Source organism: Ammospiza caudacuta, chromosome 1 (assembly GCF_027887145.1).
Source record: "Ammospiza caudacuta isolate bAmmCau1 chromosome 1, bAmmCau1.pri, whole genome shotgun sequence".
Classification (NCBI taxonomy): Eukaryota; Metazoa; Chordata; class Aves; order Passeriformes; family Passerellidae; genus Ammospiza; species Ammospiza caudacuta.
Window position 1 is genome coordinate 40,683,207 of NC_080593.1, and position 14,482 is coordinate 40,697,688.

General features: G+C 41.2%; 1 protein-coding gene across 1 annotated transcript in view; it reads left to right on the forward strand.

Annotated features, from left to right (window-relative positions):
- Positions 1-6,637: 6,637 nt before the first annotated feature.
- Positions 6,638-14,482, forward strand: part of CMC1 (C-X9-C motif containing 1) — a 46,511-nt gene continuing 38,666 nt past the window's right edge. The window contains exon 1 of the mRNA XM_058802550.1: positions 6,638-6,713. Within this exon, the coding sequence (XP_058658533.1) occupies positions 6,689-6,713 (25 nt within the window). The 5' untranslated portion in view covers positions 6,638-6,688. The remainder of the gene's footprint in view (positions 6,714-14,482) is intronic.

A 14,482-nucleotide genomic window follows, 5' to 3' on the forward strand; every position in this document is an offset into this window, starting at 1 on the left:
AGACAACTAACCAAAGACTTCTCAACAATATAAACCTAATAGGTATGCAAATATAACATCATAGATAATTATGTAACACTGTGAATCTGGTTGGATAGGCATGAGGATTTACTGTGAGTTAAATACTGAGAGCTAGGTGCATGCAAAAGAAGCCATCTGCTGACAGAAGGATTTTTGAGATGGCATCAGGATCACATTTGGCAATGACATTGTTTCTCTTTCATTTCAGCGTTCCTCTCTACATACATTAATAAGTAGCTTTTGTTTCATCACCTTTTTCTTCTGCCCCGAGGACTCGCATCTTATCATTTCCAATGACGACAATCCAAATGTAGAAGTATGGATTGTACTTAGGCTTAGTTGCCTGAATCATGAGTAGTGTTACGATCTCAAGTAATCTGAATGGACTATAAATTGAAGAGCTTGATCTTCAGATCTTTAGTCTATCACTAACATTCCTCCACAGTGCCAGGCAAACTGCTGAAACTCTTTGTGATGGTTTTTCCCTATCTCTAAGGTTCTTTGTGGTTTAGAGATGAAAGAAGCAACTACTGCAGTTGTATGGTGATCCTACATTGCAGGGTGGTGTGCCCTATGAGAAACAAACATTTCCAAAACGAAAGAAACAGACAATAATTCTTAAGAGGCTCAACCAGCAGTTAAGAGGATTTGTATCTCTAAGCAGGGATTTACTAAACAAAATGAGTATGTACAAACAAGACCAGCACTCGAATAGGACTGACTGTGTAGTGCATTTCAGCTATTAAAGGATTCCTCTTTCTTTTTCTGTACTTGTAATACAAGGTGACACCAAGGGTGGAGCTGTAACCTCTGTCTGCAGTAAAGAATGGATTAGAAAGTACCTTAGAATTTCAGAGTTTGCCTCCATAGAGATGTTCTCTGTTGTGGCACAAAAAACACAAACAAATTAAAACCATACCAAGGAGTGATTAGGAAACATCCAGGCTAGTACTGATGCAAAGACAGCAAGAGAGTTCTTGTGCCAGCTCATATACCTAGAGGACTGCACCACACAGTAGTTACTGTGGCCTAGAAGCCACATTGAACACTGAACCATTTATTTTTTAACATTTATCTTCCAGGATTAGCCCTTCTCTGTGTGGCACATTAAAAAATGGGAAAGGGTAAAGCAAGAGAATGGCTAAATAGCTTTTCAAAGAACTTCACGAACAGAAATAAAACTTACGGCGATGCAGAGCTACAAGGAGGGAAAATGAAAATTCTAACCTCTAGTAATGACTCAAATAAATTTCTAAACAAAACTAGCAATATAAGCAAGAGTCACCCTATAGTTGTTGTGAATGTATTCAGACAGAAAAGCATTCTGCCCACAGCCTGAAAAGTAACTCTTCTTGTAAGCAAGGTAAATCAAATGATGAAAGCTTTGTTTTGGTGGTCCTTCCCTTCCTTTGACATTACTGAACTAATAATACCTAAAAATCTTAATGAAAGTCTAATGATCTACACTGCTGTACAGTTTTTAGCTTTGGGATACATCTGAATCTGTTGATATAAAAGAGGAATTTTTTAGCAAACAAAAGCCAGTGAAAGAGTGTGCTCTTGTGTGCAGACTTCAGAAAAGAAATGGAACTGTTTTCCACTTTGCTAGTCAGATCCAGTAGTGACTGGCAAAAAGAATTATTATTTGATGTAATTTTTCTACTTTAGCAGATGGCCAGCTTCCTATATACAACTTCAGTGACATCCTGATAGAGACAGCAAGTTTTGGTAGTCACCCTGATTAGATGGTCCCAACTGTCCTGAAACTTGGAAAGGTCAGGCCTATGAAGGGGAAGATGTCATTCTTGGTGAAGTGGTAAAAACAGTCCACAGGACTCAAGATAAGCACTACCACCACAGAGCCTGCCACCAAGCAACAAGCCAGTTGTTCTTTGACAGCAAGAGAGGCCAAGGCAATGCAGTGCCAGTGCCTGCACTGTGAAAATACTGCAAAAGTCTCACATCACTTCAGTGAGCCTTGACAGGCTGCAGGTTGACAGGTCTGCAACACAATGGCATCCACTAATATCCAGAACAGGCAAAATTAGAGACTCATGAGACAGGGCAGAAATAGTTCAATATGCTTAATGCTTCTTCCTACAGTAACAGATTCTGCTGTAAAGATGTCCTATCCTGAAGAGACATATGGATGGGTTTAATTCTGTGGGGGAATAAATACAAAATGCTGCAACTTACATAACAGAAAGACACTAAAACTCCTTCATGTTTTTCCCTCTTCTAGAAGATGTCTCAAGTCAGTGAAAATCTTGGATGGCAATTGCAAATAAGGCCCTCAACAACTTTGCAGTGACTTCAGTAAGAGTACTTTCCCTCCAGAAAAGAAGGAAACACTTCTTTGATTCTAAATATTCTCATTTAAAGTTCTCCCACATCTCACACCTATGAATGAATTTCACATGGGTAAGCTTAGCAAAGAATCACAACCCTTTTCTGGTAGGTATATTTCATGAAACAAGATCAAAAACATCAACAGTGAACAAATGTGTTTAAGAGGTGCCACTTGAAAATAAGCCTTTGAACTCATTTGACCAAGGCTATTGCTTAAAAAAAAAAAAAATCACACCTGCGTGCAGACAGATAGGCTCTCTTTATCTGGCAAAAACAAGGTGAGGAGACTCATGGGACAGATAATTAATCTCTATTGCTATCTATAGTTTCTTTGTTAACACTGTCATGGTTGAAGTGTGAAAATATGTTTGGAAAATGGGCGATTAGCTAATCAAATAACAATATGAATCTTAGAAACACAGAAATTACTGTAACCCAACAGCATTACTTCTGACTATATAGGGTTTTAAAAATTTTATAAGAAAAACATTCTCTCAATCATCCTTCAAGACTGTAAGGGAAGTTATCATACCTTCCCCACTGTAACAATCAGTGCACAAGTTGTGACCACCATCATCAGTCTATTTCCAATACTTCACCCAGTATTTCATCCTCGGGGAATTAATTGCAGGGAGTATTTTCTTTGTATAGACAAATTCCAAGAAACTGTGAAGAGAGATTACATAAGCAGCAGTGAATAACCAGGGGCACTCAGCAGTAGCCACTGCTCTGTTAGGGCCCTGTTAAGTATCAGTTGTGTGTATTAAGTAGCACTGGTCTCACACCAGTGCCCCAGGAGATGTCCCAATTAAGCAAGTTTACCATAAGTGTCTCAGTTAAATGAAGCATATGGTACAAACTTGTATCAAAGTGCTACGTGGCAAATGCCCCACACATTTCAGCACAACTTCACAGGGCTGCCCAAGTTGTGCAAGATTCATATTAAAAAAGATCTGACTAAACACAAATTGCATACTCCAGATGTCATTTCAAAACTCTCTCCTGGGGTAAGATACAAGTTAGACCTCATGTTTAAGGAAGACTCACTTTGCACTTTTTTTCTTTTTTTTTTTTTAAATTAAACTATCCCCTTGAATGCTCCTACAGCATGGAGCTCATTTTCACAGGCACTTCCACATTAATGAAGGAAGCAATTCTTTTCTCTATATAAGTAATGATGTTATTAACATCAAGATTGCATATAAAAGCATGAAGAACATGTATTTACAAAGTTTTGCTTTTTTATCTGCGCTACTAAAATTCTTGATGTGGCACTTAACACTTCACATCTCTCACACAGTAACTTTCTCTCTTCTGGTGGCAAAAACTGTTCTGCTTCTGTTCACTCAAGCTGCTGTAAGAACATAATTATCCTGTGTCATTGAGTCAGCCATTGTGCCACTTCCTGGGATCACTGCACTGGCTCCCAAGTCAGACACAAGATATTATTCCTAATTTAAAGCCCCTTGTGGACAGTTGCTACCTTACTGTCTTATTCCATTCCTCCTCTGCATGTCAGCCTCATTTGCTTATCTGTCAAGGTAACACTTTCTCTGATACTTTCTCATTTCTGATCATTTCTGCTAACCCCAAAAGCATGAGATTGTTATCAGACTCACAGCTGCATATGCCATCCCTCAAAAACTATTTCTGACCCTCAAATCCACAAAACTAAGTTGTTCTATCAACTTTTTTTCCTTTGTTCTTATTTTCTCAAGGTGTGTCTCAGTCCCTTTTGCACTTCTTCTTGTCTGTCAGACTTGGAAATAAAACTCCAGAAACTCCTGTTTCTGCTTTCCAGACCTGCTTCTGAAGAAGCAGCAGCAGCAGAGGACAACTTGTCCAAGCTACAAAGCTATTGGACATTTATTTTTGCAGGTACTGTTTCCATGAAAGAAGCAGCAAAGTTCTGGCCTGAAACTTATCAAATTAACACAACACATGGAGCTGACATGTAAGTTCAAAGGTCTTCAGCAGTAAAAGAAACCTTCAGTTCTAATTTTGCAGGGCATATATAAGATAACAGTAGCCAAGAGTTTAAGAGCAGGAAAATTACTAACTTAAATAATGCCTTCTTTTAAAAGACTCAACTTACTTGGAAAGCATACATTCCACTTCTTTGGCTCTCATGCTGAAAGCTCCTCTTTGCATCATGTGTTTTCTTGTATTTTCTCTTTGTAGATTATATAAGAACTCTTTGCAGATTGGCTGGTATCTTTTTCTTTAACACTCTTATATTCCTTGCAGAAGTGGCATAGCCAAAATCCCTTAATAAAACAAATACAAATAAATTGACATGCTGCATTTGCATTGCTTTGTTCAATCAAAATTCTCAAAACAGTTTACAAACATTAACTGAAGTGGTATAGTTTAAAGTTACAGAAAACAACTGTAATATTCATGTTTTACTCTGAGGAATGAGATCAAACTTGTGGTTAAAAAAAGAAAAGCATAGAGGCGCTTAATGGTATAAAGCAGAAATGCTCTAGATCAGTAAGGCCAAAAGCATTCACGTGGAAGATTTTGCCTACATCACGCTCTACTAATTTCTGTGAATGTATCAACACGAAGAACTTGGCTCTTAGTGTGGCCTCAAGTTGAAAAAACATATTTCCTAATAAAGAGACAAAATTTTCAAATAGGGAAAATATTGTCAATCTGGGGAAAACCTTGAAAGTTTGATGGAAAATCATTTTCCATCAAAATAATAAATAACATGGCATTATCTAAATTCCTCCTACTGAATTTTCTAGACTGCTTATTATCTTCCAGAGGCATACAGTCTGGAAGTTTGGGGAAGGCTCCTGGGTTTCTCACTTCCCTGAGAATGCAATGTTTAAAATTCACCTTTCTACTGTACAGAAAGTAACAATGCCAGGTAACAGAGGAAATGCTATATTTAGAAGAATTTTTGCAGCCTCCTGTAAGAGGCTACTGCATAAAATGACTGATTTTTCATATCACTTGTCAGTCTAAAATGTTAAAGACAGGAAAAGAGGGTAGGCTTCTGAAAATTCTGCCTTGTATTTATTAAAACAAGACACGAGTTTCAGATATGTCTCCTCACTCCTCATTTCTCGAGAATCATGTTCTTGGGTTTTTTAAGCGTATGACAATTTAAGGAAATTTATCACTTTTTAAATTAATTTTTTTGCTCTGTGTTTTGTGTCTCAAAGTGGTTATTCTTGCCTCATGCAAGTAATAACTAAAGGTTGATCAATTACATATATTGCAGACTCCTAACTAAGAGCTGGAGGTGGGACACTAGATTTCCTTGTTCCTCTGTCAAGCGCACTGCTGTCACAGGAATGTGGTCCCAGTGACACTGAGGCATGAGAAGGGACCTCATGTCCAATGACTGGGAAGCCCATTTTTATGGTCAGAAACCAAGTCATCGATGAAAACAGCCACCAATGAAATTCTCATTTGCCACTTTGAGTCCTTGCTGTGGAAGCCTCAGGCACCCCAAGGGCTGGAGGATGTGAAACCAGTCCCTGTCAGAGGCTGCACACAGGCGGACACACACACACACAAGCTTCCCTGGGGTTTCCTGGGAACTTGGTGCTCACACCCAGGCCTGTCAGGAGCCCAATTCCAGGATCCTCCGTACAAAGAGCCATGGAGCCCCTGCGGTGGATCCAGCGGAGGGCAATGAGCATGAGTGGGGCACTGGAGCATCTCTCTTATGAGGAAAGGCTGAAGGAGCTGGGCCTGTTCAGTCTTGAGAAGAAACAACTGACAGGGGACCGTATCAATGTATATAAATATCCAAAGTAGGGCTGCCAAGAGGGTGGAGCCGGGCTCTGCTCACTGGTGCCAAAGAATAGGACTAGAGACAACAAGCAGAATCTGACGCCCAGGGAACTCCATCTGAAACATGAGGAAGATTTTTTTTTTACTGTGCGGGTGACCACGCACCGGAACGGGTGCGGAGTGTCCCTCACCACAGATACTCCAGAACGATGGGGACGCAATGTTTGCGCAGGTAGGTTGGACAAGATGACCCACTGCGACCCCGTTTCAACCGGACCATTCTGTGATTTTCTGATCCCTCGGTGACTCACGGAGTATGAGCCCACCCACGGTCAGGAAATCACCGCGGTGGCGGCTCAGTCGCGGCGGCGGCCCAGTCGCGGTGCCGCAGGGCCGCCCCCGTGCCCACATGCCCGGCACCTCCGCCCTCAGCGCTCCCGCCCCCGGTCCCCGCCCGGCGCGGGGAGGAGCGGCCGGGGCGGCCGGGGCGCACCGCGCCTGCGCCGCAGGGCCGGGGAAGCGCGGGCACGCTGTGCGCAGCTGCCGCCGCTGCGTGGGGCCGCAGATGGAGCCTGCCCCCGGCGCCGCAGGTAGGGGCGGCTGACGGGCGGGCGGGAAAGAGGGAGGGAAGAAGGGAGGACGGCGAGGCGGCGGAGCGCCCCCCAGACATACCCACTTCACCCCCGCCCTCCTCTCCCTCACCGCCTCTCGCCTCGCCAGGCTTCCTGTGGGAAACCCCCGTCGCTTTCCGCTGGCCCTTCACACCCAGCGGAGAGGGCGGTGGCGTGGGCTGCGGCGCACCGCCGGTGGGTGCTGCGAAGGGCCACCCTGGGGGGCTCCGGCCCGGCCTCCGCGGTGTTCCCGGCGGGCTGGGACGTTCCTGGTGCCCTCAGCGGGCTCCCGGCGCCACCTCCCTGCTTCCCTCCTTGCCGCTCTGCCGCCGCCGTGACCTCCAGCGGCGGGACGCGGGGCGAAGGCAGCTCCGGGGCGTCCAGGTGCCTGCGGGTGCCTGCTGTGGCCTCTCTGGCTGTGTAACCAACGTAATCTCGGCAAAGCACCGAGATTATGCTGTCCTCGGCTTCGTGCTACCGACGTCTTGTCCGAATGGCTATAGACACGTGTCCTCAGGAGTGAATGTAAACCCGTGGCCTTTATACCCATGCAGTGTTCACTCGCTGTGCCCGCAGTTCCCGAGTCAGGCGCCTTCGGCTTGGTGTCTTAAAAGGCCATTCTCTTCAGCTAATGCAAGGTGTTGAGTCTCCCGTAGGTGCTGGTGCCCTGCAGTGGTCCTGGCTGTGCGCCTCGGTCCCTGCCGCCTGTGGCTGCTTCTCCAAAAGCTGAAGGATGCTGGCCGAGGCCAGGCTCGCAGTTTCTCATGGAAACCTAGACCTTCTCAGTTTCTGATGGAAACCTGGACAAGGCCTGGAGACCAGACCCAAGGCCTGGGTCTCCAGGCCTTGCAAACAAGGCATTCATAGAGTAGTCAAGTTCTGGGTTTATTGATGGTATCCTCTACGCATCGATCTCTTACTCAATCAAGAAAACATTATAAATCTTAGCATGGCATTTCAAGTGGTGGATGTTCATCTACAGTGTAATTTCACTTCCCAGTTGTCCTGTGGAAAAAGCCTAGTTATTACATTAGTTAATTCACAGATTCACAGAATAGGCTGAGCTGTAAGGGACCTGCAAGGATCGTTTGACTCTTAAGTAAATGGTCCATAATGGGATCAAACCCACAACCTTGGTGTTGTTAGCAGCATGCTGTAACTAGCTGAGCCAATCCCAGCAATTCCACCTGTTGTGATTTCAGTGCAGAACAAAAGGCATGGCACCAAACACTGAAGTCATTGGCATTCTGCTTCCATATTTATGTATGTAATGACATTATCTGTTCCTCCCAAACTATACTGTGGTTGTATGTTAGCTGTGATAGGACTCCTAAGGGTGTACCTGCTGTATGGCACCAATACTGAGATTCATCTGAGCAGTGACATTGCTTACTAACACCTCTCTAAATCTGCTACCTTGTTATCCACTATCTTTTGCTGCCCTCCCCCGCTCCCCATCAGTTTCTGGCTTATACAGTTCTGTTGAAAACCTCAGAATGAACTAAACGTGGAGATGTCTTAAGTGAGGAAGTAGAGAAACTGGAACAATTGCTGCAAGAGGTGTGAGCTGCCCTGTTCATGTTAGCAAGGTGTTAACCCAAATACCCTGGTGTGGCAGGTTTTAATGTCATTGTTGTTAACTCCTTCTTGGCTCAAATATGAGAAAAAGAGGGAGGATCACAGTTCTGTAAATTGTTACCATGACTGATAATTCATTTTATGATCACAAAAGACACAAGTATTCTCATGGCTTTGAAAGGCAGTAGGGAGTGAATATCAAGGAGTTCTCTTGAAATTCAGGTTGTAGAACCTGTGAATTATGTTGTGATTTGTATGGGAGGAGTTTTTTGATAGCCATAGTTTGGGAAGAAACTGTGGTTGTGTCATTAGGTAATTGTTTCCAGTAAATAAATTGGCTGTAAACATGTTCACGAGATTTTATGTTCATAAAATCACAGATTATCCTGAGTTGGAATAGACCCACAAGGATCCTCAAGTCCAATTCCTGGCCCTGACTTCTCCAAGACTTCCCAAAGAATCAGACCATGTGCTTGAGTGTGTTGTCCAAACACTTCTTGAACTCTGTCCTGCTTGGTGTCATGAGAACTTCCTTGGAGAGCCTGTTCAAATGCCCAGCCACCATCTGGGTGAAAAATCTTTTCCTAATATCCAGCTTAAAAAATCTCCTGTAACTCAGCTTAAAGCTTCTGCTTTTCCCCTTGTGAGAAAGCTTGAGACTGCAGTGAGGTCTCCCTTCAGTCTCCAGGCTGAACAAACAAGTGACCTCAGCTGCTCCTTGAGTGCTTCTAGGCTCTTCCTCTCCTCTAGGCCCCTCACCAGCTTTATAGCTCTCCTTTTGAGGCTCTCTTAAAGTTTTATATTCTTTTTGTATTGTGGAGCCCAAAACACACAGGACTCGAGGTGAGTCTGCCGCAGTGCAGGACAATCCCCTCCCTTGCCTGGCTGGTGATGCTGTCCCTGATGCCCCCAGGACAGGGCTGGCCCTCCTGGCTGCCAGGGCACTGCTGACTCTCATTCCACTCTCCAGGACCCCCAGGTCCTTTTCTGCAGTGCTGCACTCCAGATGCTTTTCCCCCAGTCTCTCTGTACGTCCGGAATTGCTCCATCCCAGGTGTTAAACTGTGTTAAACTTCACATGGTTGCTGATTGTTCAGCCCTTAATTTGTATAGGTCTTCCTAGAGGGCCTCTCTGCCTTTGAGGGAGTCAACAGCTTGTCCCAGTTTAGGAAAATGTTACACTATTTTGTTTGGTCCTTCTCCAAAATCAATGTCCTGTAGCCCAGCACTGAATTTGATTTTTGTATGCAGCACTTCCAAAGCTATGTAGGGTGCAGTTTTTAGTGGTAGAGGCCATGGGTTATGAGAAAGTTCATTTTGTTTTTACTGTGCACTTGGTTATAGCTGTCATTTTCAGGTGGTGATGTTTGGATCCCTACTTGAACATTCACAGATGCATAAAGTGGAGTCATGGACGATAGCTGAGATAGACAATACAGATTTTGGTACCTATCCTTGACATAGGAGTTAAAAACAGAGGGTCTGAAGACTGTTTTGATATTTTTCCTAAGCTACTTAACATGTCTATTTCTTCATGTCAGGTGGAAGTGTAGGTTGCTAAATAAAACGGTTTTATCAGTGGACAATTTGGCTTGCAGAAAGGATGTGACTTGTTTCAAAGTGGCAAGGGCAGTAAGACTAGAGCTAGAAGAATGCACTGAAAAGAATTAAATTATAGCTTCAAAAGACAGAAAGGATAAAATAATGAGGGGTAAAGCAATGTTGAATTTAAAGGGAAAAATGTAGAAGTAAAAGTTGTTTTTCAGCTGTTCTTTTTCAACTTTAATTAAACTTCTTTTAGACAAGTTTTGTGACTAATAACATAAGTTACCAGAATAACATCTGCAATCCTTGTGTTAATGTAACTGACATGTTTTTAGCCTTGTCACCTCATGCTCTGAAACTTGAGAACACTGGTGTGTTTTAATCATATCCCTGATGTTAGTTTCCAAGATGTTCATTCATTTATATTGTGTGTACTGATTGCTCATTTACTACAGAGGTACAGAAGTCAAAGGTAGGCATTGTTTTTCGTTTGCCTCTTAATCCTTACTTCCAGTTAAAGAATTTTTTTTTTAAAATTGCAGGAAGAATGTTATTCAGTCCTGTTATTCATAAGCCTTGCTCTTCATTTGTGTGTGATGTTCTTTATTTGGAATGAAAGGTGTAAATTTTTATCTTGAAAGGAGTAGCTGAAGAGCTAAATATTCAAGCTCTCCAGGAGTTTGGGCAGATTTGTTTCTATAATGAAACTTTTATTTGTGATTTACATTGTTTTTCATTCCATCTTGTCACACGCTTCTGAAAATTACGTAGTGCTGGAGCAGCTGATTAATAGTATTGAGCATGGTGGCAAATCTTAGGTGCTTAATGTCTCCTCTTGTGATAACTGGGGGATTTGTTGTTTGTTAGATTTTCCTGCATCCCTTCCTTGTCCCTATTGAGTACTTTGTTCTTTCTATGTTGGATTTACTTCTTACTCGTCTCTTGTTTCTGGTGCAAGTTCTTGCACAGTTCCTTATGTCACTGCTTAGCTCTATTTCATGTGATCTGTTTGGTTTATACAATTCAGATAGTTTGTGGGTTTTTAGGACCTTTCTCTGTTTCTTACTCCAAGTGGAAGTAAGCAATTAATTCTTGGACACCATTCACTGTTAGTTGGAAAGGGCATAGAAAAAATAGGGATTTTACACTTGGGACTGATATCAGACCCAAGAGGTGCTCAAATGTGTGGGCTTGACTTTTTAAAAAGTGTGCCACCCTGTCCTATATGCAGGATTTGAATTGTGTCTGTACTGTTAGTATATTTTAGCTTCTCAGAAAAACCCCTGGAATGTATTTGGTTGCTGAAATCCTGCTTGCATGGTGTTTTGTTTAAGTGACAGAAAGTTATGTTGAGGGTTTTGCATCAGTTACCAAGTGAAGATTTACAATAGGGGAATTAGGGCTGGCTCTGCTAGTTTAATCCTTGGTCAGCCCACAGCCTTATCTGTGTTTTCTGCATTTTGCTGGAATTCTTACCTGTTTTCAGATGGGATTTGAGGTGGGCTGAGGTGTTCCCTTTATAGGTAGCTCACAGCTTAAGTTTTCCTAACTGCCAAGTGTGTCATACTTGAACAATGGTACAGGCTATGTGTTAATGAAGCTGCATTATTTCCAGTAGTAAATATCCTAATCTGTATTAATTTTCAGATCCTGTAACTGGATTTGCTGTGTGATCAGCAGTATAAAAATATCTCCTTGTGTTGGCTTGGCTTTAGTTATTACTCACTAGATGTATGAGCATTTGCAATCTGCATGTAATTAACAAGAAAGTGTGCTTTTCCTTTTCTTTCTAGGCATTACAGACTTGCTGTAATACAGCCATTGTTCACTTTTAGCAAACAGCATTCTCGTAATCCAGTACCGCCATATTGCAGGAACATGAGCCCGAAAGCAAAATGTAAGATAACAAATTCAGCCAGTGAAAAAGGTGAAAATTGACTTTGAGGTGATGATAGAATGGTGAGAAGTTAAAGCTTTGGAAATTTTCCCTGGTGTTGTCATCCCTGTACTCCATCTTAATTTAAAATGTTGTCAGTATTAAAAAGATCGCAAAATCTGGAACTTTTAAAATACAATTAAATTTATTCATATCCATTTAAAGAAGAATAAAAAAGGATACTGCGTAGAAAAGCTGCATTGATAAGTTTCTTTTGCTTTTAAATTAGGGTTTCAGAGTATCACAGATCTAGTTTCATTTGGATTATAACACTTCTGTCATTTCATATTGTCCTTCTGTATTTTAAAACCTCTGTAGAAGCTTGCTGCTTAAGGCTCTAGTTTGTATGCAAACACTGATGTGCAAATGAAATTACCAAACTCTGTAGCATTTCACATATGTATAAAGGTGTTTCTTTGGTCCTGGTCCGTCATCCATCAGTTCACACTCGATGTCTTTGATAAAATTCTTAACCTTTAAAGGATTCTGTAGGGTTTTTTTAGGGCTCAGGTTTACAAAGCAGGATGCTGAAATTATTCTGTAGCTTTGACCCCTTGAATTCCTTGTCAGTAAAGGCACAGAAGCCCTCCCAAAGGCTGCAGGATTGGATACTTAAGGGATTAATTTATACATCAAATACAATTGTAGGAAAAGACCCTAAGATTTTAGAAAGATAAGTTGTTTTTTTCTCCCATGACTTTAATGGGTCTATCTCTAAATGAATTTTTTCCCATGTGTGACTTGGTGTTTTCAAACAGAGGTTTTGAGTAGTTGATGCAGTCTGATTCAATGATACAGGCTTGTTGGAGAAGTTTTTATGATGCACATAGGCATAAATGATTCACATGAATTAATCTAAGAATGGTAATTTTTATTTAATACAAGGGGAATAAGCTAGGCAGAATAATGGAGATGAAAATTTTGAGTTGAATGTGTTCTTTTCCTAGAGGAGTACTAAGCTCTAATCATATTTGCTTACTCAAAACACTAAAATAGATCTGATTATTTTTTTGTAAAAAAAAAAAAAAGTAATGTCTAGAACCAATAGTCTGATTGATGAAAGGAGTGTTTGCCAATAAGCAGGCAGTGGACACTCTGCTGCTCCTTCTGTTATTTAGAAAAGTTTACTTTTCCAGTGTATTTTATAATTATCTCATAGGCAAGTGTTCTAAAGCAAAACTTTGTAATGAAATGGAGTACTTACCTCACAGAAACAATTTTTACCGAGTGACATTAAGAATAACTGAATCCTCTAAATTAATGCAACTTTGCAACTTTTTTATAAACTTGTTATTCATTCTCCAAACCATCTCAAGTAGTGTGCAAACTATAGATCTGCATGTGGAAGAAATGACAGAATGGCTGTTAAATTCCAGTTTTAGTAGACTTGTCACAGATTAAAACAAGACCTTCCCTTCCAGGAAAACAGCTTCTTTGTAGTGGAGATTTTCTTTAAATGTGGTGTGGGTTAAAGAATGGTAATTCTGCATCTCCTTGGTTTTCTTCCCTTTTCACTTTAGTAATTGCTATTTCTAGTACTGAAGTTCTTATTGATACTTTGTTTGAGTTTTATTTTTTAGCTTAAAAAAGAAGAGTATCTTAGAAATCTGTCTACTACAACTGTTTACCTTTGATGGCAACTGGTAGGATAAACTATTAAGATGTAATAAAAAAGAAGATCCCATTTATGGCTCCACATTTCTCAATCTCCCAAAATAATGAAAGTGATTGCTTTTCAAATTTATATTTTGTTGTATTTTAACTTGGATTCATGAACCTTGACTGAACTTTCTAAAGCATTTTTTCTAGTAAGGAACATAACTGATGCTTAAAAGTTAATCGAACTGGAATTCCAAGAAAAGCATGAGGTAGTAAAATTGCTAATTAAAATGATGTAATGTTACTAAAACTTTCTCTTTTCTTCATACATACTATGATTCTTAATGAAAAAAGCAATAGTATTTAAAGTACTGTTTTGAACACTTTTTGAATGTGGCTAAATAAAAAAAATCAAGAAAATCCAAATTATAGATTGTATAACTAGAAATGCACATTTCAACGACTGTTACTGGAATTGCTTGACTCAGTTCCCTTTGGATGGAGAAAGTGTGAGGTTCTTTAAGTAGCTGGGTAGAGCAGATTTCAACTTTTCTGAGTAATCTGTGTCCCTGCTACAAGAAGTCGTGAAAGAGGTGAGAGCAGAGCTGTTAACTACCAGCAGGATGAGTAAAGGGTGAGCAAATCAGTTACTAGCTGTGTTGAATGGAGTGGGGAGATTACCTGACTTCTCACAGGACACTCTTCTAAGAAAGCTTTTGTCTTGGTATCCTCTTCTTGTAATAGTGTTCTAATTAATATAGAAGCTGCTAGAGTCCCTTTTGTTGTTAGGACTGTAAAGCAGCTTTGTATTTCATTCTCCTCTCCCCTTTAAAGGTCTGCTGCCTGCAGCACAGCTCTACACCGTGCTTGAGGTGTTCTCAAGGCCATCCTGGCTCCTTTGGTCAGAGACTAGAAAGTCAGCAGAGTATTTGTCATCTGTTTTGCCAGCTTCCATACAGAGTGAATTTGGGGTGTTCTAGTGGTTGGGATGTTCTTATTCCTCTTTATGTATATTAGTTTCTTGGGGTTTGGTCATTTTTAGAAAAATAGCAAAAACTATTAAAATGACCAGCTGTGGTCCTTGGCCTTC